Source organism: Eriocheir sinensis, chromosome 30 (genome assembly GCF_024679095.1).
Source record: "Eriocheir sinensis breed Jianghai 21 chromosome 30, ASM2467909v1, whole genome shotgun sequence".
In the NCBI taxonomy this organism is placed as follows: Eukaryota; Metazoa; Arthropoda; class Malacostraca; order Decapoda; family Varunidae; genus Eriocheir; species Eriocheir sinensis.
This window is the reverse complement of record NC_066538.1, coordinates 16,719,862-16,744,861: the sequence shown is the minus strand read 5'-3', so window position 1 is coordinate 16,744,861 and position 25,000 is coordinate 16,719,862. Positions and strand designations below refer to the sequence as shown.

The 25,000-nt window shown below is 42.1% G+C and overlaps 2 protein-coding genes across 3 annotated transcripts in view; both read left to right on the top strand.

Moving 5' to 3' along the window:
* The window catches only part of LOC127005341 (protein sax-3-like), a 22,812-nt gene extending 8,405 nt beyond the window's left edge, over positions 1-14,407 (top strand). Inside the window, exons 3-5 of the mRNA XM_050874108.1 lie at positions 4,285-4,462; positions 7,923-8,141; positions 14,303-14,407. Of these exons, the coding sequence (XP_050730065.1) occupies positions 4,285-4,462; positions 7,923-8,141; positions 14,303-14,407 (502 nt within the window). The remainder of the gene's footprint in view (positions 1-4,284; positions 4,463-7,922; positions 8,142-14,302) is intronic.
* A 3,732-nt stretch (positions 14,408-18,139) lies between these two features.
* LOC127005665 (cell adhesion molecule DSCAML1-like) overlaps positions 18,140-25,000 on the top strand; it is a 67,891-nt gene continuing 61,030 nt past the window's right edge. For both annotated transcript variants that reach the window (XM_050874753.1, XM_050874752.1), the window contains exons 1-2: positions 18,140-18,398; positions 20,465-20,620. In XM_050874753.1, the coding sequence (XP_050730710.1) occupies positions 18,305-18,398; positions 20,465-20,620 (250 nt within the window). In that variant the 5' untranslated portion in view covers positions 18,140-18,304. The remainder of the gene's footprint in view (positions 18,399-20,464; positions 20,621-25,000) is intronic.

Genomic DNA, 25,000 nt, shown 5'->3' with positions numbered 1-25,000 from the left:
AGGAAGACGATAAGAAAGAAAGGAAGGATGAAAGATAGAAGAAATGAAGGAAGAAAGGAATAAAAAAGAAAGAACCAGAAAAGATAAAAGGAAGAAGGAATAAAGGAAGGAAAGGAACAACAAAAGAAGAAGGAAAACAAAAAGAACTGGCCGAGGAAGGGAGAGCTTGTGATATGGACGAAGGGAATGGCCGTGGAAGGGGGAGCTTGTGGTATGGACGAAGGGAATGGCCGAGGAAGGGGGAGCTTGTGATATGGACGAAGGGAATGGCCGTGGAAGGGGGAGCTTGTGGTATGGACGAAGGGAATGGCCGAGGAAGGGGGAGCTTGTGATATGGACGAAGGGAATGGCCGAGGAAGGGGGAGCTTGTGATATGGACGAAGGGAATGGCCGTGGAAGGGGGAGCTTGTGATATGGACGAAGGGAATGGCCGAGGAAGGGAGAGCTTGTGATATGGACGAAGGGAATGGCTGAGGAAGGGAGAGCTTGTGATATGGACGAAGGAATGGTTGAGGAAGGAGAGCTTGTGGATATGGACGAAGGAATGGCCGAGGAAGGGGGAGCTTGTGATATGGACGAAGGGAATGGCCGAGGAAGGGAGAGCTTGTGATATGGACGAAGGGAATGGCCGAGGAAGGGAGAGCTTGTGATATGGACGAAGGGAATGGCCGTGGAAGGGGGAGCTTGTGATATGGACGAAGGGAATGGCCGAGGAAGGGAGAGCTTGTGATATGGACGAAGGGAATGGCCGAGGAAGGGAGAGCTTGTGATATGGACGAAGGGAATGGCTGAGGTCGGGTGAGCATGTGATATGGACGAAGGGTCTGGCCGTGAAGGGGGAGCCAGGATATGGACGAAGGAATGGCCAAGGAAAGGGGAGCTTATGATATGGACGAAGGGAATGGCCGTGAAAGGGGAGCTTGTGATATGTACGAAGGGAATGGCCGAGGAAGGGAGAGCTTGTGATATGGACGAAGGGAATGGCTGAGGAAGGGAGAGCTTGGTATGGACGAAGGAATGGCCGAGGAAGGAGAGCTTGTGATATGGACGAAGGAATGGCCGAGGAAGGAGAGCTTGTGATATGGACGAAGGAATGGCCGTGGAAGGGGAGCTTGTGATATGGACGAAGGAATGGCTGAGGAAGGAGAGCTTGTGATATGGACGAAGGAATGGTCGAGGAACGGAGAGCTTATGATAGGACGAAGGTAATGGCCTAAGAAGGGAGAGCTTGTGATATGGGCGAAATGAATGGCCTTGGAAGGGAGAGCTTATGATCTGGGCGAAGGAATGGCTGAGGAAGGGAGCTTGTGATATGGACGAAGGAATGGCCGAGGAAGGAGAGCTTGTGATATGGACGATGGGACTGGCTGAGGAAGGGAGAGGTTATGATATGGACGAAGGGAATGGCTGAGGAAGGGAGAGCTTGTGATATGGACGAAGGGAATGGCTGAGGAAGGGAGAGCTTGTGATATGGACGAAGGGAATGGCTGAGGAAGGGAGAGCTTGTGATATGGACGAAGGGAATGGCCGAGGAAGGAGAGCTTGTGATATGGACGAAGGAATGGCCGAGGAAGGAGAGCTTGTGATATGGACGAAGGAATGGCTGAGAAGGGGAGCTTGTGATATGGACGAAGGAATGGCCGAGGAAGGAGAGCTTGTGATATGGACGAAGGAATGGCTGAGGAAGGAGAGCTTGTGATATGGACGAAGGGAATGGCTGAGGAAGGAGAGCTAGATATGGACGAAGGAATGGCTGAGGAAAGGAGAGCTTTTGATATGGACGAAGGGAATGGCCGTGGAAGGGAGAGCTTGTGATATGGACGAAGGGAATGGCTGAGGAAGGGAGAGCTTGTGATATGGACGAAGGGAATGGCCGTGGAAGGGAGAGCTTGTGATATGGACGAAGGGAATGGCCGAGGAAGGGGTAGCTTGTGATATGGACGAAGGGAATGGCCGAGGAAGGGAGAGCTTGTGATATGGACGAAGGGAATGGCCGAGGAAGGGAGAGCTTGTGATATGGACGAAGGGAATGGCCGAGGAAGGGAGAGCTTGTGATATGGACGAAGGGAATGGCCGAGGAAGGGAGAGCTTGTGATATGGACGAAGGGAATGGCCGAGGAAGGGAGAGCTTGTGATATGGACGAAGGGAATGGCCGAGGAAGGGAGAGCTTTTGATATGGACGAAGGGAATGGCAGAGTAAGTGAGAGATTGTGATATGGACGAAGGGAATGGCTGAGGAAGGGAGAGCTTGTGATATGGACGAAGGGAATGGCTGAGGAAGGGAGAGCTTGTGATATGGACGAAGGGAATGGCCGAGGAAGGGAGAGCTTGTGATATGGACGAAGGGAATGGCCGAGGAAGGGAGAGCTTGTGATATGGGCGTAAGAAAATAAAAAAGATAGAGAAGATAAAAACTGATATATTAAGCTTATTACATTTAACGAAAACAAATAGACTATATAAATAAAAACTATACGAACATCGAATGTGTTTAAGTGAAGAAAAAAAAGGAACCCTAATAATTAATGACCAAAAATTTATAGACGAATTAATCTGACACGAGACGGAACGAGAATAGTTGATGATAAGAGACTAGACATATTAATAATTGACTTTGTGTGAATATTGAAGACCGTAGAAGAAATAGAAGAGAATGATTAATTATGGATTGGGTTAAAGGGGGAACTAGTGAAGAATGAAGAAGAGATAGGAAGAGAAGGAGAATGTAGTTTGTAAAGAATGAGATGAAGGGAGGATGAAGTAAAGAATATGATAAAGGAAAATGCCGTAAAGAGAAAATAGGAGTGAATGAGAAATAGGAAAAAAAAGGATAGAATATTAAAGTAGGCGGAATAGGGAAATAAAAGGAAATAGGTAATGAATAGGAAAACAAGAAGATAGATGAAATAGAAAAGAACGAAATAGAGAAATATGAAAAAATAGGTAAATAGGGAAAATGAAATACGAAAAAAAAAATCATGCCCAGAAAGCCTCCCTCGTTCATTTATGGCTTAAGGAACGAAAAATAAATGAAGGAAAAATAAATGATTGTTCCCTTAGGTTTCGTTTTTCACCTTAAATTTATGGAAACGAAAGGCGACTCATTAAGGAATCCAATCCCTTCCTTTACACGACTTTTTTTTTCTCTTTTTTTTCTTTTTTTTTTCTTATTTTTCTTGACGTTCATGAATTATTAAACTTGCACGCACAGATTTACACACACACACACACACACACACACACACACACACGTACATACATACACATACACACATACATACATACATACATACATACATATGCTTTTTCATCCTTCTCCAATCCACCATTTCTTCGTCTATCTTTTTTTTCTTATTTCATTTTCTTATTCATTTCCCTTTCTCTTCTTCAAATGATTCTCTCTCTCTCTCTCTCTCTCTCTCTCTATCTATCTATCTATATATATATATATATATATATATATATATATATATATATATATATATATATATATATATATATATATATATATTTAACTATCTATCTATCTACCTATCCTTTACCTCTTCTTTCTCTCACTCAGATAAATCTTCTCCCACTTCCCATTCTATCTATCTACTAATATATCTATCTTGCTATTTCTCTTTATCTTTAACACCCAAGCACTACTATTTTTCTCCTCTTGGGTAATTTCACCTTTCCTGTCTATCTATCTATCTTTATCTATTTACCTATCTGGATTTCGAGTACTCATCTGTTTCCACCTCACATTGTCAGGTCCTTTCCCTCCCCTCTCTCTCCCTCTCTCCCTATCTATTTATATTTATATATCAAACTGTCTATAAGTGCCTAATTACCTATCTATCCCAGGTACTCTCCTCACCTGTTCCCTCTCTCTCAGGTAACCTTATCCTCACTTTCCCGTCTCTCATTGCGTTTATCTTTTTATCTATCTATCAGTCTATCTATCTATTTCAGTAAACCTCCATATTTCACCTGTTCTCTCTCACTTGCAGGTTAATTATCTCACCTTCCCTCTCCCTCTATTTATTTATATCTATTTTTATATCAAACTGTCTATAACTACCTAATTATCTATCCCAGGTACTCTCCTCACCTGTTCCCTCTGTCTCTCAGGTAACCTTATCCTCACTTTCCCGTCTCTCTCCCACTCTTTCTGCTCACCATTTCCTCTGTCTATTTATCTTTCCATCTATCTATCTATTCCAGTAACCCTTCATTTCTCACCTGTTCCCCCTCACTCGCAAGTTAATCATCTCACCTTCCCTCTCTCCCTCGGCCAGGTATGTGTGCGTGGTGTCCAGCAGCGTGGGTTCCGAGCGTGCCCACACCAGTCTGGAGGTGTGGGCGCCCCTGACTGCCCACATCACGCCCCAGGTGCAGACGGTGGACGTGGGCGGCAGGGCGACCTTCAACTGCTCCCCCGAAGGCTTCCCCCAGGACACTATTACCTGGTTCAAGGTGAGGGGGCGTAGGAGGAGGAGGAGGAAGAGGAGGGGTTGTTGTAGTAATAGTAGTAGTAGTAGTGGTGGTGGTGGTAGTAGTAGTAGTGATTTTAACAGTAGGAAGAGAGAAAAATGAGGAATATAAAAAAAAGGTAGAAGAGATGGAGACGAAAGTAGATTAGGAAGAGAAATATAAAGGAGAGAGAGAGAGAGAGAGAGAGAGAGAGAGAGAGAGAGAGAGAGAGAGAGAGAGAGAGAGAGAGAGAGAGAGAGAGAGAGAGAGAGAGAGAGAGTAATATCAATAAAGAAAAGGAAATATGGAAGTAGACAGACAAGAAAAGGAGCAAAGAAAGAATGAGGCGAATAAAAAGTTAATGAGAAAGAAAGAAAAGGAAGAGAAGAGGAAAAAAAGAGAGTAGGCAAATAAGAAATAAACGAGGGAGAAAGTAATGGCCATAAAAGTGAAGGAGAAACGTAGAGGGAATAAAGACGGAATAAGAAGAAGATGATAAAAACTAATGAGAAGGAAAATTTAATAACCGGAGGAATAATAGAGAAAAAAAATGGATAAATAACGAAAGAAACGAGATGAAAAACGTGAAGAGCAAAGAACCAGAAAAAGAAGAGAAAGGGAAGGAAGAAAATGATAAAGATGAAGGAATGGAAGAAGAGAAAGAGAAGTAGGGAAGGGAAGAACAGAATGGAGATGAAAAGGAAAGGAAGAAAAGAAGTTATATAAATGAAGGAAGAAGAAAGAGAGAAAGGAGATGGAAGGGAGAGGAAGAAAGACAGTGATGAAAATTAGGGCAGAAGAAAGAACGAAAGAAAGGAAGGAGATGGAAAAGATAAGAAGGGAGGAAATGATGAATATAAGTAAAGAGAAAGAGGGAAAGGAATGGGAAAGAAAAGGAAAGGGAAGTAAGAAATTGATAAAGATGAGGAAGAGAAGAAAAAAAAGAGAAGTGAATGAAGATAAAGATGAAAATGAAGGAAAAAGAGAAAGAATGAAGAAAGAAGATAGAAAGGAAAGGAAGGAACATATAAGAGGATGGAAAAGGAAGAAAAAAACAATAATTAAGATGAAGGAATAGAAGAAGAGAGAGAGAGAGAGAGAGAGAGAGAGAGAGAGAGAGAGAGAGAGAGAGAGAGAGAGAGAGAGAGAGAGAGAAAGTAAAAGAGAAAAAAAAATAATAAAAGCCGTGTTAGAATCTTTGCAGAGTGACACAGATTATTCATGTGCTCAAAAAGTTGCATTACAGAGACAGGCATGAATGTTTGAAGAAGAGTGTGTGTGTGTGTGTGTGTGTGTGTGTGTGTGTGTGTGTGTGTGTGTGTGTGGTTACGACAGTCTTGGAGCCTAAAAATGATCAATGAAATGTTCAGTGTACGACAATTTGGCAACGTTGGTGTAGATAGACAGATAGATAGATAGATAGAAGGAAAGGGAAAACAGGAAATAGAAGAGGGGAGTGTGTGTGTGTGTGAGAGAGAGAGAGAGAGAGAGAGAGAGAGAGAGAGAGAGAGAGAGAGAGAGAGAGAGAATGAGTGAAAAGAGAGGGAGATAGAGGAAAAAAAAGAGAGATATTGAGTGATTGATTGACATTGATTGATTGCTAGACTTATATGTTGTGGATTGATTGATGTTGATTGATTGCATGATTTGTATGTTGTGTAAGGATTCTAGCCTCTTGCAAACCTCCAATATTCCTGTTTCTCTTCTCTTTTTCCAATCTCCTAATATTATTTTGTGTATTTGTGTTATGTATGAATTTTAACTTTTTATTAACGCCTTTTATCCCTGCTTCATATTTTCTCTTGTAATCTCTATATCTTTTTATCCTTGTCTTATAAATGAATGTTAGCCTCTTGCAGACTTCATATATTCCTTTCCCTTTTCTCTTTTTTTGTGTATTTGTGTTATATATAAATTTTGTCTTTTTATGAACTCCCTTTGTCTCCCTGCTTCTATTTTCTCTTGTAATCTCTGTATCTTTTTATCCTTGTCTTATAAATGAATGTTAGCCTCTTGCAGACTTCAGATATTTACTTTCCTTTGTCTTCCGTAATCTCCTAATATCCTCGTGTGTGTATATTTGTTTTATGTTCGAATTCTGAGCTTTTGTTTCTTCCCTTGTAATATGTTCTTATTTTCCTTTTGTTTTATTTTTATTTGATTTTCTTTTTTTCTGTTTTCTTCTTTTTCTTTCTCTATTGTGTTCTGGTGATTCTCTTTTCTTCTTACTCCATCTCATTTTTTTTTTTACTTTTGAAGATTTTGCATATTCTATTTTTTTCCTGTTTTCTTTTTTTCTACTTTCTACAGTTTTCTTTTTTCTTCATTCCTCTTTAGATTCCTTGTGTTAATGCTTTTCATCCTCTCTTTTCTTCTTACTCCTCTTTTTTTTTATTTTAAAGATTTTTCATATTCTATTTTTTTCCTGTTTTCTTTTTTTCTACTTTCTACAGTTTTCTTTTTTCTTCATTCCTCTTTAGATTCCTTGTGTTAATGCTTTTCATCCTCTCTTTTCTTCTTACTCCTTTTTTTTTTTTTTTACCTTTGAAGATTTTTCATATTCTATTTTTTCCTGTGTTCTCTTTTCTCTACTTTCTCCAATTCTCTTCCTTCTTCTTTCCTCTTAAGATTCGTGATATTCTAATGTGTTAATGCTTTTCATCCTCTCTCTTTTCTTCTCACTCCTCTTTTTTTTATTTTGAAGATTTTACATATTCTATTTTTCCCTGTGTTCTCTTTTCTCCACTTTCTCCAGTTCTCTTCATTCTTCATTCCTCTTTAAATTCCTTATATTCTAATGAGTTAATGCTTTTCATCCTCTCTCTTCTTACTCCTCTTTTTTTATTTTGAAGATTTTACATATTCTATTTTTCCCTGCGTTCTCTTTTCTCTACTTTCTCCAGCTCTCTTCCTTCTTCATTCATCATTTATTTTTATTTTCATTTTTTCCAACAAAGGAGACGGCTCAAGAGTGTAGGAAAGAAAAACGCTCCAACAACAAACAAAAGTAAAGAATTGCCAAAAAAGAGGTCAATTTCGGGTGGAGAAATTCCTTATATTCTAATGTGTTAATGCTTTTCATCCTCTCTCTTTACTTCATCTATCTTACTCCTTCTTTGCGTGGATTCCTTATATTCTGATGTGTTTTTGTTTTTCCTCTTCTTTCTTTACTTCATTTATCTTACTCCTTTGGGTGGATTCCTTATATTCTGATGTGTTTTTGTTTTTCCTCTTCTCTCTTTACTTCATTTATCTTACTCCTTCTTTGGGTGGATTCCTTATATTCTGATGTGTTTTTGTTTATCCTCTTCTCTCTTTCCTTCATTTATCTTACTCCTTTGGGTGGATTCCTTATATTCTGATGTGTTTCTGTTTTTCCTCTTCTCTCTTTACTATTCATTTATCTTACTCCTTCTTGATTCTTGATTCTCTCCTCACGCCGCCTCTCTCCCTCTCTCCCCAGGACGGTGAGCCGCTGCAGGTGAGCGAGCGGGTGCGTCTGGTGGGTCAGCGCACTCTGGTGGTGGAGGAGGTGAAGAGGCTGGACCGGGGCATGTATCAGTGCCTCGTGTCCAACCTAGAGGGCGCCGCTCAAGGCTCCGCGCAGCTCAAACTGGGAGGTGAGTGTGAGAGGGAGAGGGAGGGAGGGAGAGGAGTGAATGAAGGAGGGAGAGAGAGAGGGGTAAAAAGAGACATTGATAGATTGATTGATATTGATTGCTTTAAAATGTTGAATGAGAGATTGATTCATTGATTGATTAAGAGAGAGAGAGAGAGAGAGAGAGAGAGAGAGAGAGAGAGAGAGAGAGAGAGAGAGAGAGAGAGAGAGAGAGAGAGAGATTACTGATAGAATGATGAACTTATTGCTTGATTGAATGATTAAAATGTTGAATGAGAGATTGACTGATTGATTAAGAGAGAGAGAGAGAGAGAGAGAGAGAGAGAGAGAGAGAGAGAGAGAGAGAGAGAGAGAGAGAGAGAGAGAGAGAGAGAGAGAGAGAGAGAGAGAGAGAGAGAGAGAGAGAGAGAGAGAGATTGATAGAGATTGATTACTTGATAGAATGATGAAGTTATTGTTTGATTGTATGATTAAGATGTTGAATGAGAGATTGATTGAATGTGAAAAGAAAAAAGGACGAAAGAAAGAAAAAAGAGAAAAAGGGAGGAAGGGAAGAAATGAAAGGAAGGAGAAAAGAGGAGAAAGAGAAGGAGGAAGGAAAGGGAGAAAAAGGAAATAGAAAAGGAGGAGAGGGAGAGAGAGGGAGGTAGTGGACGAGTGAAAAGAGATGGAGAGAGAAGGGAAAAAAAAAAAGAGAGATATTGTTTGATTGATTGATATTGATTGATTGCTTGAATGAGAGATTGATTGACTATTGAAGGAAAAAGGAATGTAAAAAGAAAAAGGGACGAAAGAAAGAAAAGAGAATAAAGGAGGAAGAAAGAAAAAGAGAATAAAGGAGGAAAGGAAGGAAGGAAGAGAACGAGGAAGAAAAGGGAGAAAAATAAAATAGAAAAGGAAGGAGGAAGGGAAGGTAGAAAGAGAAGGAAAAGGGAGAAGGAAGGGAAGGGACAAAAAGAGGAAGGAAGAGGAGGAGGAAATAAAGGAAGGAGGAAGGGAAGGAAGAAAGAGAAGGAAGGGAAGGGAGAAAAAGAGAAAGGAAGAGGAGGAGGAAATGAGGGAAGAGAGGAGGAGGAAGGAAAGGGGGGTAGGGGAGTGTGGGTGTTGCGGGGACGAACACACACACACACACACACACACACACACACACACACACACACACACACACACACAAGTTAGACAGACAAACAGACAGAGAGACAAAGGGAAGGGATCACACACACACACACACACACACACACACACACACACACACACACAAGGCGGTCTGTCCCTAAACCGAGTTACACAAACAAACGGTGATCCTTCAAAGAGAGAGAGAGAGAGAGAGAGAGAGAGAGAGAGAGAGAGAGAGAGAGAGAGAGAGAGAGAGAGAGAGAGAGAGTCCACAAAAATGCTAATACGACGAACCCAGTGTTACGAAAGACTAAGGAAATAAAATAAAAATAAAGAAAAAGGAAGAAAGAGAGAAAGGAACGAAGGAAGGAAGAACAATAAGGGAAGATAAAAGAAAGAGAATGGGAGATGGAAAGAAAACAACGGCACTCCATTTTCTTCTTCATGTGATCTGTTTTAGGAGGAAAAGAAAATGGGAAGAGGAAGAAGAAGAGGAGGAGGAGAAGGAGGAGGGGGAGGAGGAGGAAGAAGAAAGACAGGTAGAGAGAGAGAGTGAAAAGAAAAGGAACAGAGAGAGAGAGAGAGAGAGAGAGAGAGAGAGAGAGAGAGAGAGAGAGAGAGCGCGAGACATACATAAATATATGAATCACGGTATACAAGAGAGAGAGAGAGAGAGAGAGAGAGAGAGAGAGAGAGAGAGAGAGAGAGAGAGAGAGAGAGAGAGCAGTGTCAGCACGTGAGAAAAGAATCCTCTCTCTCTCTCTCTCTCTCTCTCTCTCTCTCTCTCTCTCTCTCTCTCCATTCCAGCTGATCACGGACGAAGGTGGATTTGGAGGGAAGAGGTGGAGAGATTGGAGGAAAAGGAGGGAGAGAGTGGAGGAAAAAGAGGAAGTGAAGGAGGGGGAGAGAGAAAGACAGAGAAGAGGAGGAGATGGAGGGATTGGGGATTAGATGAAAAGAAGGAAGGAGAGGAGAGGAGAAAGGAGGAGGAGGAGGAGGAGGAGGAGAGTAAGAAAGGGAGAATAATGGGAATGAATGGAAGGGAAGGAGAAAGAGGAATGGGAGGAAGAAAGAAGGGAAGGGAAGGGAAGGGAAGAGAAATAAGAGAGGAAAAAAAGGAAAGGAAGGGAAAGGAGTGGAAAGAGACAAAATGGCAAATAACTCAAAGGAAAGGAAGGAAAAGTAGAAGAAGGGAAGAAGAGAATGGAAGGTAAAGAGGAGGAAGAAAAGAAAGGGGAGAAAGTCAAAAAAGAATAGTAAAATAAAAAAAACGATGGAATATAGGAAATGTGAAAAGGATGGAAAGGAAAGGAATAGAGGTAGAAAAAGAAGTATGAAAGTATTGGAAAAGGAAAGGAAAGAAGAAGAGGAAGTGAATGAAATAGAAATGAGATAAAAAATACATGAGAAGGAAAATGAAAAGGGAGAGAAAAGGAAGAGAAAAGGGATACAAAGGAGAGAGAAAAAAAGAGAGAAGGGGAGGGAGAAAAGGAGGAACTAAGAATGACAGGAGAAAGGAAAGGAATGTTAGAGGAATTTTGAGAGAGAGAGAGAGAGAGAGAGAGAGAGAGAGAGAGAGAGAGAGAGAGAGAGAGAGAGAGAGAGAGAGAGAGAGAGAGAGAGAGAGTATTACAAGCTCTGATAGATCTCGTAATAGAAAGATGTTTTGTGAGAGAGAGAGAGAGAGAGAGAGAGAGAGAGAGAGAGAGAGAGAGAGAGAGAGAGAGAGAGAGAGAGACAAAAAACAAGAAAAGAGGAAGATATAGATAAAAAAGAAGAGATTAGACAAAGAATAAGAAGAGGAAAAAATAAATAAAGGAAAGAAAAAGGGAAGAAAAAAAGAAAGAAAGAAAATGCGAACTTGAAAACAGAAAAAGGAAAAAAAAAAGAAAATGAAAAAGAAAAAAAAGAAAACTAAAAAAAGAGAGAAAAAAAGGAAGAAGAAAAAAACACGGACACAAGATCAAAGAAAGAAAGAAAGAAAGATAAGAAAAAAAAAGCAATAAAGAAAGGAAGAAAGGAAGGAAGGAAGAATAAAGATAAAGGAAGGGAAGTGAGGTAAGTGGAGTGAGAGTAAGGAGGCGCATTAATAAAGGAGGAATAAGGAAGGAGAAGAAGAGGAAGAGGAAGAAGAAGAAAAAGAAGAAGTAGTATTGGGGGAAGGAGGAGGAGGGAGAAGGTGGGGAAGGAGGAGGAGAAGCAGTTGGAGGGGGAGAAGAAGAAGGAGGAGGAGGAGGAGGAAGAAGAAGAAGAAGAAGAAGAAGAAGAAGAAGAAGAGGAGGAGGAAGAGGAGGAGGAGGAGGATAAAGAAGATGGAAAATAGGAGACAATGCGAATAGAAATAAAATAAAGCAATAAAAATAAATGAAGCGAGGAAGATGGAGGAGGAGAGAGAGAGAGAGAGAGAGAGAGAGAGAGAGATGAAGAACGAGAATAATAAGAATATGAAGAACAGAAAAAAGAAGGAGAGAGAGAGAGAGAGAGAGAGAGAGAGAGAGAGAGAGAGAGAGAGAGAGAGAGAGAGAGAGAGAGAGAGAGAGAGAGAGAGAGAGAGAGAGAGAGAGAGAGAGAGAGAGAGAGAGAGAGAGAGAGAGAGAGAGAGAGAGAGACACACACACACACACACACACACACACACACACACACACACACACACACACACACACACACACACACACACAAAACTTATCGCCAATTACTCTTGAACGAAACGAGTTACGTCCTTAGTAAACAACAACAACAACAACAACAACAACGATATATTACCACTACTACAAACTTTTCCTCTTCTTTTTTTTTCTTTTTTCTTTTCTGCTTTTGCTTCTTGTTCTTTTTCTTTTATTTTTGTCTTCTTTTTTTCTCTTTTTCTTTTCTTCTTCCTCTTCTTTTTTCTTTTTCTTTTTCTATTTATTTTTGTATTTAATTTTCTTTCTTTTTCTTTTGCTTCTTTTTATTTTCTTATTAGTATCTTCTTCATCCTTCTTATTCTTTCTACTACTACTACTACTACTACTACTACTACTACTGCTACTACTACTACTACTACTACTACTACAACTACTACTACTAAGAGGAGGAGGAGGAGGAGGAGGGTGAAAATAAAGGAAGAACCATGGAAGAGGAAGAAGGGAGAATAATTATAGGAGGAGGAGGAGGAGAAAAGGGATCAAGTAAGGAAGAATAGAAGGAAAGAAAGGAGAATAAGGAAAATAGAAGGAAGAGGAAGAGGAGGAGAATAGAAAGAAAGGAAGAGAGGAGGAGGAGGAAGAGGAGGACCCAAAATCACTACGAAAGAACCTCCAAAAGCTATTTAAAGAGAGAGAGAGAGAGAGAGAGAGAGAGAGAGAGAGAGAGAGAGAGAGAGAGAGAGAGAGAGAGAGAGAGAGAGAGAGAGATTTTGTCCTGCTCCATTTCTTTTTTCTTCTCTTGCTGTCTTTGAGGGAGGAAGAGGAGGAGGAGGAGGAGGAGGAGGAGGAGGAGGAAGATTGAACAAGGGTGGAAGGGAGGATGAACTCGTGGAATGTTGTCGTCCTCCTCCTCCTCCTCCTCCTCCTCCTCCTCCTCCTCCTCCCATTGACTTTCTGACCCTCCTATACAATGTTAAAATGCGTGTGTGTGTGTGTGTGTGTGTGTGTGTGTGTGTGTGTGTGTGTGTGTGTGTGTACGTATTCTGTTCCTTTTGTTTCCGAATTGCTCCTCCTCCTCCTCCTCTTCTTCCTCTTTTTCCTCCTCCTCCTCCTCCTCTTTCGTAGTTAACCTTTTCTTTATTTTATTATATGTACGAAGGTTGTTTTTTTTTCTTTTTTGTTCTTAATTCTTCCTTCCTCTTTTTCCTCTTCCTCCTCCCCCTCCTCCTCCTCTTCCTCTTTTTCCTCTTCTTCTTCTTCCTCCTCCTCCTCCTCCTCCTCCTCTTTCGTAGTTAACCTTTTCTTTTTTTTTTTTTCTTTTTTTTTTTCCCTTCTTTCTTCTCCCTCCTTCCTCCTCCTCCTCCTTCTCCTCCTCTTCCTCTTCCTCTCTCGCAGTCAACCTTTTCTTCATTTCATTATTTCTTTCTTTTTTTTTTCTCTTTTCTTTCTTCCTTCCTTTTATTTCATTCTTTTTCCTCCTTGGTCTTGTTATTCCTTTCTTCTTTTTCTCTCTTTCTTTCCTTTCCTTTTTTTTTTTTGTTTTTATTTATTTTTTTCTTCCATTTTTATTTCCTTTTTAAATTGTTTCTTTTTTTTTTCCTTTCCTTTCTTTTTTCTTCTCCTTTCTTTCCTTTTTTTGTTTTCTTTCTTTTTTTTTCTTTATTTCTCCATTTTCCTTCCTTTCCTTTTTCTTTTTCTTCCATTTTGATTTTCTCCTTTTTTTTTCCTTTTTCCCTTCCTTTTTTTTTTTCCTCCCTTCCTTTTTTCCTTTTCTTTCTTTCCTCTTCCCTTTTTTTTGCTTTTCCTTCCCCTCCTTCTTCCTTCCTCTCTTTCCCTCCTCTCTCTCTCCCTCCTCTCTCTCCCTCTTTCCTTTCCTTCTCCTTCCTCCTCCTCTCCTCCTTCCTTCCCCTCACATTCCCTCCCCTCCCCTTCCTTCCTCTTCTCCCCCTTCACCCTCCCTTCTCCCCCCTCTCCCTCCTTCCTTTCCCTCCCTTCTCCCTCTCCTCCTCTTCCTTCTCTCTCTCCCCTTTCGCCTTCCTCTTCCTCTCTCTTCATTCCTATTCCCCCATCCTCCCCACCCCTTCCCTTCCTCCCTCCCTCCTCCCTTCCCCTTCCTTCCTTCTTCCCCTTCCTTCCTCTTCCTCACTCCTTCCTTCCTCTCCCCTTTTCCCCTCTCTCCCTTCTTCTCCTTCCTTTCCCTCTCCCTTCTCCCTCTCCCTCTTCTCCCTCCTCCTCCATTCCCTTCCCTCCCTTCCTCCTTCCTCCCTTCCTCTCTTCCTTCCTCCTCCCTTCCTCTCTCCTCCTCCTCCTCTCTCCCTCCCTTTCCTCCTCCCTCCCTCCTCCTTCTCCCTCTTAATATCCTCTCCCCTTCCCCTCTCTCCCCCTTCCCATTTCCTTTTCTTCCCTCCTCCCTTTCCCTTCCCTCCTCTTCCATCCTTCCTTCCCTCTTCCCTTCCCACCTCCTTCCTCCCTTTCTCCCAGACCCAGACCCAGACGCAGCCTCCCCAGCTCAGTGACCCTGGGGCGTGCGGCAGCGCTGGTGTGGGGTGTAGTGAGGGGCCTGGGTGGGCCGTGTCAGGGAGGTGAGCCTGCCTGCCAGGGGTGAGGGAAGGTGAGGCAGGTGAAGGGTGACAAGGGTGAGGGTGAAAAGAGGAGGTGAAGAAGGGTAATATAAAAGGTCAGAGAGAGAGAGAGAGAGAGAGAGAGAGAGAGAGAGAGAGAGAGAGAGAGAGAGAGAGAGAGAGAGAGAGAGAGAAGAGAGAGAAGATAGAGAAGAGAGAGAGAGAGAGAGAGAGAGAGAGAGAGAGAGAGAGAGAGAGAGAGAGAGAGAGAGAGAGAGAGAGAGAGAGAGAAAAGTATACAAATGGATGAAATGCTAAGAAAGTAAGGAGAGAGAGAGAGAGAGAGAGAGAGAGAGAGAGAGAGAGAGAGAGAGAGAGAGAGAGAGAGAGAGAGAGAGAGAGAGAGAGAGAGTTTTTGGTCCCCGTGAGAGAGCGCGAAGTCATGTTTTCCTTCCTTGGTCAAGTAAGCCCCGGAGACAGATGTTGCTCGGGGTCAAATCTTTTCTTTTTGTCAATACTTTTTCTCTTCTTTTATTATTTTCTTTATTTTTTCTCTTTTTTTAGTGACCCTATTCTTTTTTTTTTTCTTCTTTTTTTTCTTCTAGTTTCTTTGATGTTGTCTTCTTTGTCTTTCCTTCTTTTATTTATCTTTGTTTTTATGTTTTTTCTTCCGTACTTTTTCTTTTATATTCGCTTTTCTTCATTTTTCTTCATATTATCTTTCTTTTCTTCATTTTTCTTCTTTTATTTTCTTCGATGTTGTCTTCTTTATTTTTTCCTTCTTTTTTTCTTCCGTACTTTTTCTTTTATATTCGCTTTTGTTATTTTTTTCTGCATGTTCTCTCTTTTCTTCATTTTTCTTCTTTTATTTTCTTCGATGTTGTCTTCTTTATTTTTTCCTTCTTTTTTCTTCCGTACTTTTTCTTTTATATTCGCTTTTCTTAATTTTTTCTGCATATTCTCTTTCTTTTCCTCATTTTTCTTCTTTTATTTTCTTCGATGTTGTCTTCTTTATTTTTTCCTTCTTCTGTTTATCTCTACTTTTCTTTCCTTTTCCTCTCCACTCATTCCATTATTTCCTCATTCCTTTTCTTCTCTCTTTCTCCTTTTCTTCATATTTTCCGGTTTTATTCCTTTTCCTTCATTCTTTCCCATTCTTTCCTCAGATTGTTTATTATTTCCTCCTCTATTCGTTCTTTTCTTTCCACCTTCAAACTTTTAATTTTTTTTCCTTTCCCTTTTTTCTTCTCTTCCTTTCATCAGGTTTTCCATTTCTCTTCCTTTCCTTCCATCATTCATTCTTTCTTTTCATCCTTCAAACTTTTCATTTATTTTCCTCTTTCTTCCTTTCTTTTCTTCCTTCATATACTTCCCATTTCTCTTCCTCTTCTTCCTCCTTTCCTCCTTTCTTTTCATCCTTCAAACTTTTCATTTATTTTCCTCTTCCTTTCTTTTATCTCTTCCTTCATATACTTCCCATTTCTCTTCCTCTTCTTCCTCCTTTCCTCCTTTCTTTTCATCCTTCAAACTTTTCATTTATTTTCCTCTTTCTTCCTTTCTTTTCTTCCTTCATATACTTCCCATTTCTCTTCCTCTTCTTCCTCCTTTCTTTTCATCCTTCAAACTTTTCATTTATTTTCCTCTTCCTTCCTTTCTTTTCTTCCTTCATATACTTCCCATTTCTCTTCCTCTTCTTCCTCATTTCCTCCTTTCTTTTCATCCTTTAGACTTTTCATTTCCCTTCCTTTCCTTCTTTTCTCTCCTCCTTTCATCAGGTTTTCCATTTCTCTTCCTTCCATCATTCATTCTTTCTTTTCATCCTTCAAACTTTTCATTTATTTTCCTCTTCCTTTCTTTGATCTCTTCCTTCATATACTTCCCATTTCTCTTCCTCTTCTTCCTTCTTTCCTCCTTTCTTTTCATCCTTCAAACTTTTCATTTCTTTTCCTCTTCCTTTCTTTTATCTCTTCCTTCATATACTTCCCATTTTTCTTCCTCTTCTTCCTCCTTTCCTCCTTTCTTTTCATCCTTCAGACTTTTCATTTCCCTTCCTTTCCTTCTTTTCTCTCCTCCTTTCATCAGGTTTTCCATTTCTCTTCCTTCAAACTTTTCCTTCCTTCATATACTTTTCTTCCTTCTTTCCTCCTTTCTTTTCATCCTTCAAACTTTTCATTTCTTTTCCTCTTCCTTCCTTTCTTTTATCTCTTCCTTCATACTTCACATTTCTCTTCCTTTCCTTCCATTATTCATTCTTTCTTTTAATCCTCCAAACTTTTCATTTCCCTTCCTTTAATTCTTCTTTTCTCCTTTTTTCATCAGGTTTTCCATTTCTCTTCCTTTCCTTCCATCTTTCATTCTTTCTTTTCATCCTTCAAACTTTTCATTTCCTTTCCTTCTTCATTCTTTCTTCCTTTCTTTTTATTTCCCATTTCTCTTCCTCTTCTTCCTTCTTTCTTCGCTTAAAATCAGATAATAATGGAAGGTTTATATTCTCTTCGCCTTATTTTTCCTTCCTTTTTTATTTTTTCTTCGTCTATTTTTTTCTTTGAGTCGTAAGGAAATAAATTAATGTATCGGTCAGGCGGTCATTAAGGAAGAGTGGAGAACCGTGTCCCGTTTTCTTTTGCCCATCTTGTCTCGTTTTCTTTGGAGGGTGTTCAGTTATTTTAATGGATAACTTCTTTGTTTGTTTTTTTACCCTGCTTCAGATTTTTCTTCATTTGTTTTCCTCTCTATCATCTTTTCCTTCATTTTTCTTCATTTTCCTCCTTTTTGTCTTTGCTTCTCTGCTTTCTTTTCTTTCTTCTTATTTTTCCTTCATCTTTCGCTGTTCCTATTTTCTTCTCTGTCTTCTTCCTCTTTCTCTCTTTCTTCTTTTTCTTTAGCTGATGCCATTTTCTTCTTTTCTATCCTTTGTCTTTCTTCCTCTTTTTATTCATTTCTCTGCTTTCTTTTTCTTTTCTTAATAATCAATTTTCTCTTTCTTCTTTCTATGTCTTCGTTTTTTTCTGCTTTTATTTTCTTCTTTCTTTCATTCATACATTTCTTACACTTCTTTCCTTCCTTCCTTCCTTCCTTCCACTTCTTCCTTCATTTAATATTTTCTCATTCACGTCTTCTCTTCTATACATATTCTTTTTTGTTTGTTTGTTTGTTTGTTTGTTTTCATCGCCGTAGTGTTGTTAGTAATTCAGCTAATGGAATGTGTGTGTTTGTGTGTGTGTGTGTGTGTGTGTGTGTGTGACCGCCAATTACCCGATTAGGACAGGTAATGTTGAGGTGCTAAGTGGTGGGCGGTAATTTATGTGTACCTGTGTGTGTGTGCGTGTGTGTGTGTGTGTGTGTGTGTGTGTGTGTGTGTGTGTGTGTGTGTGTGTGTGTGTGTGTGTGTGTGTGTGTGTGTGTGTGTGTGTGTGTGTGTGTGTGTGTGTGTCTTCCCCCTTTCGTCATCCCCCTCCCCTTCCCCCAATCCTCCTCCCCATCCCCTCTCCCTCCATCACTTCCCTCCCCAATCCCTTACTATACCCTCCCCCTTCTCCCAACCCCCTTCTTCACCCCCCTTCCTTCATCCCCTAACCCCCCTTCACCCCAGCATCTTCATCTCCCATCCCCTCCCCACCTTTCCATCCCCTCCCCACCTCCCCATTTCCTTCACCATCTCCTCCCCTACCCCAATCTCCTTCACCATTCCCTCTCCCCAAATATCCTCTCCCCTCCCTCCATCCCTAACCCATCCCAGCATCCCTCAGCCTCCTCATCTCTTCATCCCCAGGTGGACGGTGATCGCGTGGAGAGTCGCCTCAACATCACGGGCGTGCGGGTGGAGGACGGGGGCGTTTGGGGCTGCGTGGCCACCAACAGGGCGGGGCGGGTGGAACATACGGGGCGCCTCAACGTGCGGGGCCCCCCAACCATCCGCCCCATGGCCCCGGTGAGCGTGGTGGCGGGGCGGACGGCAAAGTTTGACTGCATCGTGGCCGGGTTTCCCATAGACTCTATATACTGGGAGAAGAAAGGTGAGTGGGGGAGAGGGAGAAGGGAAGGAAGGGAAGGGGAAGGGAGAGGGAGAGGCTGGAAGAACGGTGAGTGGGGGAGAATGAATGAAGGAGAGGGAGAAATTAAAACTATAAAGGAAGAGAGAAAAGGAAGAAAGAATGAAGTTGAGTGAAGGAGAAATGAACACAATAAAGGGAGAGAGAAGGGAAGGGAAGGAAGGAGAGGGAATGTAAAGGGAGAGGAAGGAAGGAAGAAAGGAAGAAGGAGAGGAGAAGAGAATAGAAAGGAAGAAGGGAAGAGGGAAAGGGAAGGAGGAGAGGAGAAGATAAAGGGAGAGAAAAGGAAGAAGTTGAAGAGAGAGAGAGAGAGAGAGAGAGAGAGAGAGAGAGAGAGAGAGAGAGAGAGAGAGAGAGAGAGAGAGAGGAGAGAGAGAGAGAGAGAGAGAGAGAGAGAGAGAGAGAGAGAGAGAGAGAGAGAGATGAAAGGAAGGAAGGAGATTGGAAGGAAGAAGAGTGGAAAAGGAAGAAGAGAGAGAGAGAGAGAGAGAGAGAGAGAGAGAGAGAGAGAGAGAGAGAGAGAGAGAGAGAGAGAGAGAGAGAGAGAGAGAGAGAGAGAGAGAGAGAGGATGAAAGGAAGGGGAAGGGAGATTTGGGGATACTAGAAGAGTGGAAGAGAGAGAGAGAGAGAGAGAGAGAGAGAGAGAGAGAGAGAGAGAGAGAGAGAGAGAGAGAGAGAGAGAGAGAGAGAGAGAGAGAGAGAGAGAGAGAGAGAGAGAGAGAGAGAGAGAGAGAGAGAGAGAGAGAGAGAGAGAGAGAGAGAGAGAGAGAGAGAGAGAGAGAGAGAGAGAGAGAGAGAGAGAGAGAGAGAGAGAGAATATATAAGTATTTTTGTAATTACTTTTTTTTGCCTTCCTGTATTTCCTCGTTTGTTCATTTTTCTCTTTCTCTCCCTTCCTTTTTTTTTTTATATATGTTCCTTTTATTATTTTTTCTTTCATCTTTTTTTTTCCTTTTTTTTCAGTTCGTTATCCTCAATTTTTTTTCTGGGTTTTGTTCAGATTTTATTTTTTTGCTTGTTTTTTCTCTAAACTTTTATTCTCTCTCTCTCTCTCTCTCTCTCTCTCTCTCTCTCTCTCTCTCTCTCTCTCTCTCTCTCTCTCTCTCTCTCTCCTTCTCCTCTCTCCCTTCCTTCCTTCTTTCCTTCCTTCTTTCCTTCCTTCCTTCCATCTTTCCTTCCTTACTTCCTTCCTTCCTTCCTTTCTTCCCACACCCTTCTTTCTTCTTCTCCCTTCTCCCTTTCTTTCATTCACCCTCTTCCTCTCTCTTCCATCATTCCCGCATCTTTATCATTCCCTCTTACCTCCTTTCTTTCCCTTTATTCACACGCCTTTTATCATCTTATACCTGTCTCATATCTCTATCACAACCCACATCTGTCCAAACACACACCTGCTATTCCCTCTAGTCAGGTGTGGAACTTTAACTTTTACACATCAGTCTCTCTTTGTCTATCACACCCCACATATGCTCAAACACACCTGCCCTTTCTCGCATATGTGTCTTCATTTATCACATTCTACACCTGCTCTTTCTCGCCCTCATCAGGTGTGTATTTTAACTTTCCACACCTGTCCCTCTTCGTCTATCACCCCCCACACACACACCTGTTACACACCTGCCCTTTCTTACATATGTCTCTTCACCTGTCACATTCTACACCTGCTCTTTCTCCCCCTCGTCAGATGTGTATTTTTTTTTCTCTTCATCTCCTCTTCATTTCCTCTTTCCTTCTCTCTCATATTATCTCTTCTTCCTTTATTTTACTCTATATTCATTACTTCTCTCCTACTTTCTCTACCTCCACTTTCGTTCTTTCTTTCCTCTTGCACATTCATCCTTCTTTTTCTCTCCTTCTCTCTTCCACTCTCCTCATTCTGCTTTTCTTTTCCCTTCCTTTATCTCCCTTCACTCTTCCATCTACAATTTTCACTGCATCCCTTAAACCTTTCCTTCCCGTCTCCCCACGCCTGATTCTTCGTCTCTCACACCCTACACCTGCCCTAACACACCTGGTCTCGCCCCGTCAGGTGTGGTGCTGCCCGTGTCTGAGCGGCAGGAGGTGCTGGCCAACGGGACCCTGGTGGTGGAGCAGGTGTCGAGGGAGGCGGACGGCGGCCAGTATACCTGCGTGGCGGCGGCGGGAGACACCACGGCCCGAGCCAACCTGGTGGTCAACGTCATGGGTGAGTGTGGTGGTGGTGGTGGTGGTGGGGAGTTCGTGTGGTGGGAAGAAGTGTGTGTCTTGGGTGGGGGTTCTTTGTGCGGGGGATAGTGGTGGTGATGGTGGTGGTGGTGGTATTAGAAAATGAGGTTTGGGTGGGTGGGTGGGTAGGTGTGGGTTGGGTTTTATTTGTGTGTATGGGTGTGTATGGGGGGGTCTTGTGTGTTTGTGGGGAGTCTTGTGTTTGTGGGGGCGTCTTGTGTGTTTGTGGGGGCGTCTTATGTGTTTGTGGGGGCGTCTTGTGTGTTTGTGGAGGCGTCTTGTGTGTTTGTGGGGGCGTCTTGTGTGTTTGTGGGGGGGATCTTGTGTGTTTGTGGGGGCGTCTTGTGTGTTTGTGGGGGGGATCTTGTGTGTTTGTGGGGGCGTCTTGTGTGTTTGTGGGGGCGTCTTGTGTGTTTGTGGGGGCGTCTTGTGTGTTTAGGAAGGTCCAGTGTTTGTGGGGGGTCAGTGTGTTTGTGGGGGGTCTTGTGTGTCTGTGGGGGGTCTTGTGTGTAAATCAGTGTCTGTGGGGGGTCCTGTGTGTCTGTGGGGGTCCAGTGTCTGTGGGAAGGTCCTGTGTGTCTGTGGGGGCGTCTGTGTGTCTGTGGGGGGTCCCAGTGTGTCTGGGGGGGTCCTGTGTGTCTGTGGGGGAGTCCAGTGTCTGTGTCCTGTGGGGAAGGTCCTGTGTGTCTGTGGGGGGTCTTGTAAAGTGTGTCTGTGGGGGGGTCCCCTGTGTCTGTGGGGGGTCCCAGTGTCTGTGGGGGTCCCAGGGGGTCCCTGTGTGTCTGTGGGGTCCCAGGTCCTGTGTGTCTGTGGGGGTCCTGTGTGTTCCCCATGTGGGGGGGTCCTGTGTGTCTGTGGGGGGTCCTGTGTGTCTGTGGGGGGGTCCTGTGTGTCTGTGGGGCGTCCAGTGTCTGTGGGGGTCCTGTGTGTTTGTGGGGGGTCCTGTGTGTTTGTGGGGGGGGTCTTGTGTGTTTGTGGGGGCGTCTTGTGTGTTTGTGGGGGTGTCCTGTGTGTCTGTGGGGGTCCTGTGTGTCTGTGGTCTTGTGTGTCTGTGGGGGTCTTGTGTCTGGGTCCGTGTGTGTGGGGTCCTGTGTGTTTGTGGGGGGTCCTTGTGTTTGTGGGGGGGGGGGTCTTGTGTGTTTGTGGGGGGCGCCTTGTGTGTTTGTGGGGGGGGATCTTGTGTGTTTGTGGGGGGGATCTTGTGTGTTTGTGGGGGCGTCTTATGTGTTTGTGGGGGCGTCTTGTGTGTTTGTGGGGGCGTCTTGTGTGTTTGTGGGGGGGATCTTGTGTGTTTGTGGGGGGGTCTTGTGTGTGGGGGGTCTTGTGTTCAGGGGGTCTTTTGTGTTTGTGGGGGCGTCTTATGTGTTTGTGGGGGCGTCTTGTGTGTTTGTGGGAGAGGGACTGAAGTTAGATGATACAGTTTGTGATAAAAGTAAAAACAAAAAAATACAATGTTAGATGAAGTTTAAAATAGATATAAAAAGCAAAAATAGTAAAAGGAATTTGAGAACGTAAAGAAAAAAAGTTTCATGAAAAAAATGTAGTAAAAATAGTTAGGTTAGTTAGGTAGTGAAGTAAAAATATAAAAAAAAGAAAATTTCGTTAAACATTAAAAAAAAAAAAACTTACACCGTAGTTAAAAACTTCTCAAAAATAAAATAAGTGAAAAAGATTAAAAAAAAAGTATAAATAGTGTAAAAAAAGTGTAAATAGTATAAAAAAGTGTAAATAGTGTAAACGAAAGTATAAATAGTGTAAAAAAAGTATAAATAGTGTAAAAAAATATAGTGTAAAAACGTAGTGTAAAAAAAGTATAGTATAAAAAAAAGTAAAATAAACCGTATGTGTCAGAGGTGAACGCTACGAGACAGTCTTAGTCTTGGGAAGGAGACAAAGAGAAGCGCCACTAAGGGTGTCAGCAAACGTAAAGACAGAGGAGGTAACGTCTTATCGCCTTTAATAATATACACCAAGGGAAGTAGAGGTGCAAATATAGGTGAAGGTCCTAATTAGTGTTACAGACAGGTACGAGGAGGTGGAGAGGGCAGGTGTGTTCAATTAATTATATGCAATGTCCAAAGTGTGTGGGTGTCGTCCCTCTGATAGTAGTAGTAGTAGTAGTAGTAGTGAGTGTTCTACTGCGAGTTGGTCCCCTGGTAAGGAGAAACCAATACCCGTCAAGGTTATTTTATTACAGAAATGCATACTGATCATTAGGACAAGCAAAACACACAAAAGACGTTGTTGAGTGCATATGCGTGTATGTGAATGTTGTGCAGTGTAGATGACATATAAGTGTTGGTGCATGTGTGGAACAATATGTATAAGAGAACTGTAGCAGGACGAGGACAGACAGTAGAAGATAAACAAGTAACAAGAAAAGTAAACAATTAGGACGTACAGTAGTAGTAGTAGTAGTAGTAGTAGTAACAACGCAAGTAGCAACAATATAAAAAAAAACGGTAGGAAAGAAATAGATCCAACATACAAGTAAAAAGAAAAAAATAAACAAAACAACCATTAAAACCAGTAGTAGTAGTAGTAGTAGTAGTAGTAGTAGTAGTAGTAGTAGTCGTGGTAGAAGTAGTAGGAGTAACGAAGATCTTAGAAATGGTTACGTTAGGTTAAGTTACGATAGGTTAGGTTAGGTTAGGTTAGGATAAGTTAGGTAAGGATAGAATAGTTTAGGATATGATAGGATAGGTTAGGTTACGTTACGTTAGATTAGGTAGTAGTAGTAGTAGTAGTAATAGTAGTAGTAGTAGTAGCAGCAGCAACAACAACAACAACAATAACAACAACAACTACAACAACAGCATCAGCTCTATCAATAAGCTCGCAAAAACAGAACACACGGGGATCAGCCTCGCTCCAGACGCAGCAAAGAAGTCTTGGGCCGTCGGGGGAGCGAAGATTAACTCGCTTTGACTCGCCGCGCGTCAAATCAGCCAGGGATTAGCGAGGCGAGGAGCGGGGGGCGGCCAGTCGATGAAACGCAGGCAGGCAGGCACGGAGGGAGGGAGGGAGGGAGGGGGATGGGGGAGGAGCAGGGCCGGATTTAGGTATCCTGGTGCCCTAAGCACACCCGGTAACATGGTGCCCCATACCACAAGGATAACACATAATATGTTTTATTACACATCAGAAATTTCGCTTGAATAAACTATACTCTTATGGAAATATCTTCCTAATGCATCACTGTTGCACCATATTGATACACCCTACCGGTTCTTGACATATTAATAGAGTGACAGATTACGATAAACAATGGAAACAATACAAAGGAAGGTAAGAAAAACAATCTTTTACCTGCATCAAGAGCTTAGTGGTCACTGGGTGGGGGCTCTGCGTGGGTAAACAATCACCAAGGACAGTGTTGCCAAATCGTTTTGACGAAAATATGCTAGACTTGCTTCGAAATTATGCTAACATTACAAAAAATATGCTAAATGGAATATATAATTACGCTAAAATTATGCTAACTCACTTTTCGCTTACCATGATGACCGAGTGGTATAATGAAATGAAAGTGCACAATATTTTACATAATTTAATGAAAACTGAATTGATATGCAGCATTTGTAAAAAAAAGCATGCTAGATTGAGGGGTTTCTATTGGGATCCCCCATGGTGTAGTGGGTAGCACGCTAGGCTCACAACCGAGAGGGCCCGTTCAATTACCGGGTGGGTGGAAAAACCTGGGCGATTTTTCCGTCGGGTCCCACCGTAAATGTATCACAAATGATCTCAAAACAAGCACAATGAAACGATCGAGTGTTGCAACCTGCTCTCTCTCTCTCTCTTTCTCCTGATGTAACTTACGTTCAAGTCAACGCTTGAGTTCATATACAAAATTCTCACTTATTTTGGTGCTTCTAAATTATGGAGGCCCCTAACTTGTGGAAGCTCCTGGGCAGGTACCCTCTGTCATTATCACCTTATTTTTAATCACTGTTATGTCTCACCACTTGATGCAAAAACCAGTTAAAACATGTTTATCATTTCTTGTGTTAGAGAATCACTCTGGCGAACAGTTGGCAAACCAGGTTTTACATTTTTTTAAATAATATTTTTAATCACCATTATTTTTTGCCCAGACAGCCTGGTGCCCCCAGAGCCTTGGTGCCCTAAGCAGGTGCTTAGTCTGCTTATACATAAATCCGGCATTGGGGAGGAGAGAAGGAAAGCAGGGAGATGGAAGGGAAGCGAAGGACAGGGAGGAAGAGGGGTAAGGAGGGAGGGAGAGGAAGGAAGGCGGGGAGGGAAGGGAAGGAGTAGTGAAAAGAAAGGAAGGGAACAAGGAACAGGAAGAGAGAGAGAGAGAGAGAGAGAGAGAGAGAGAGAGAGAGAGAGAGAGAGA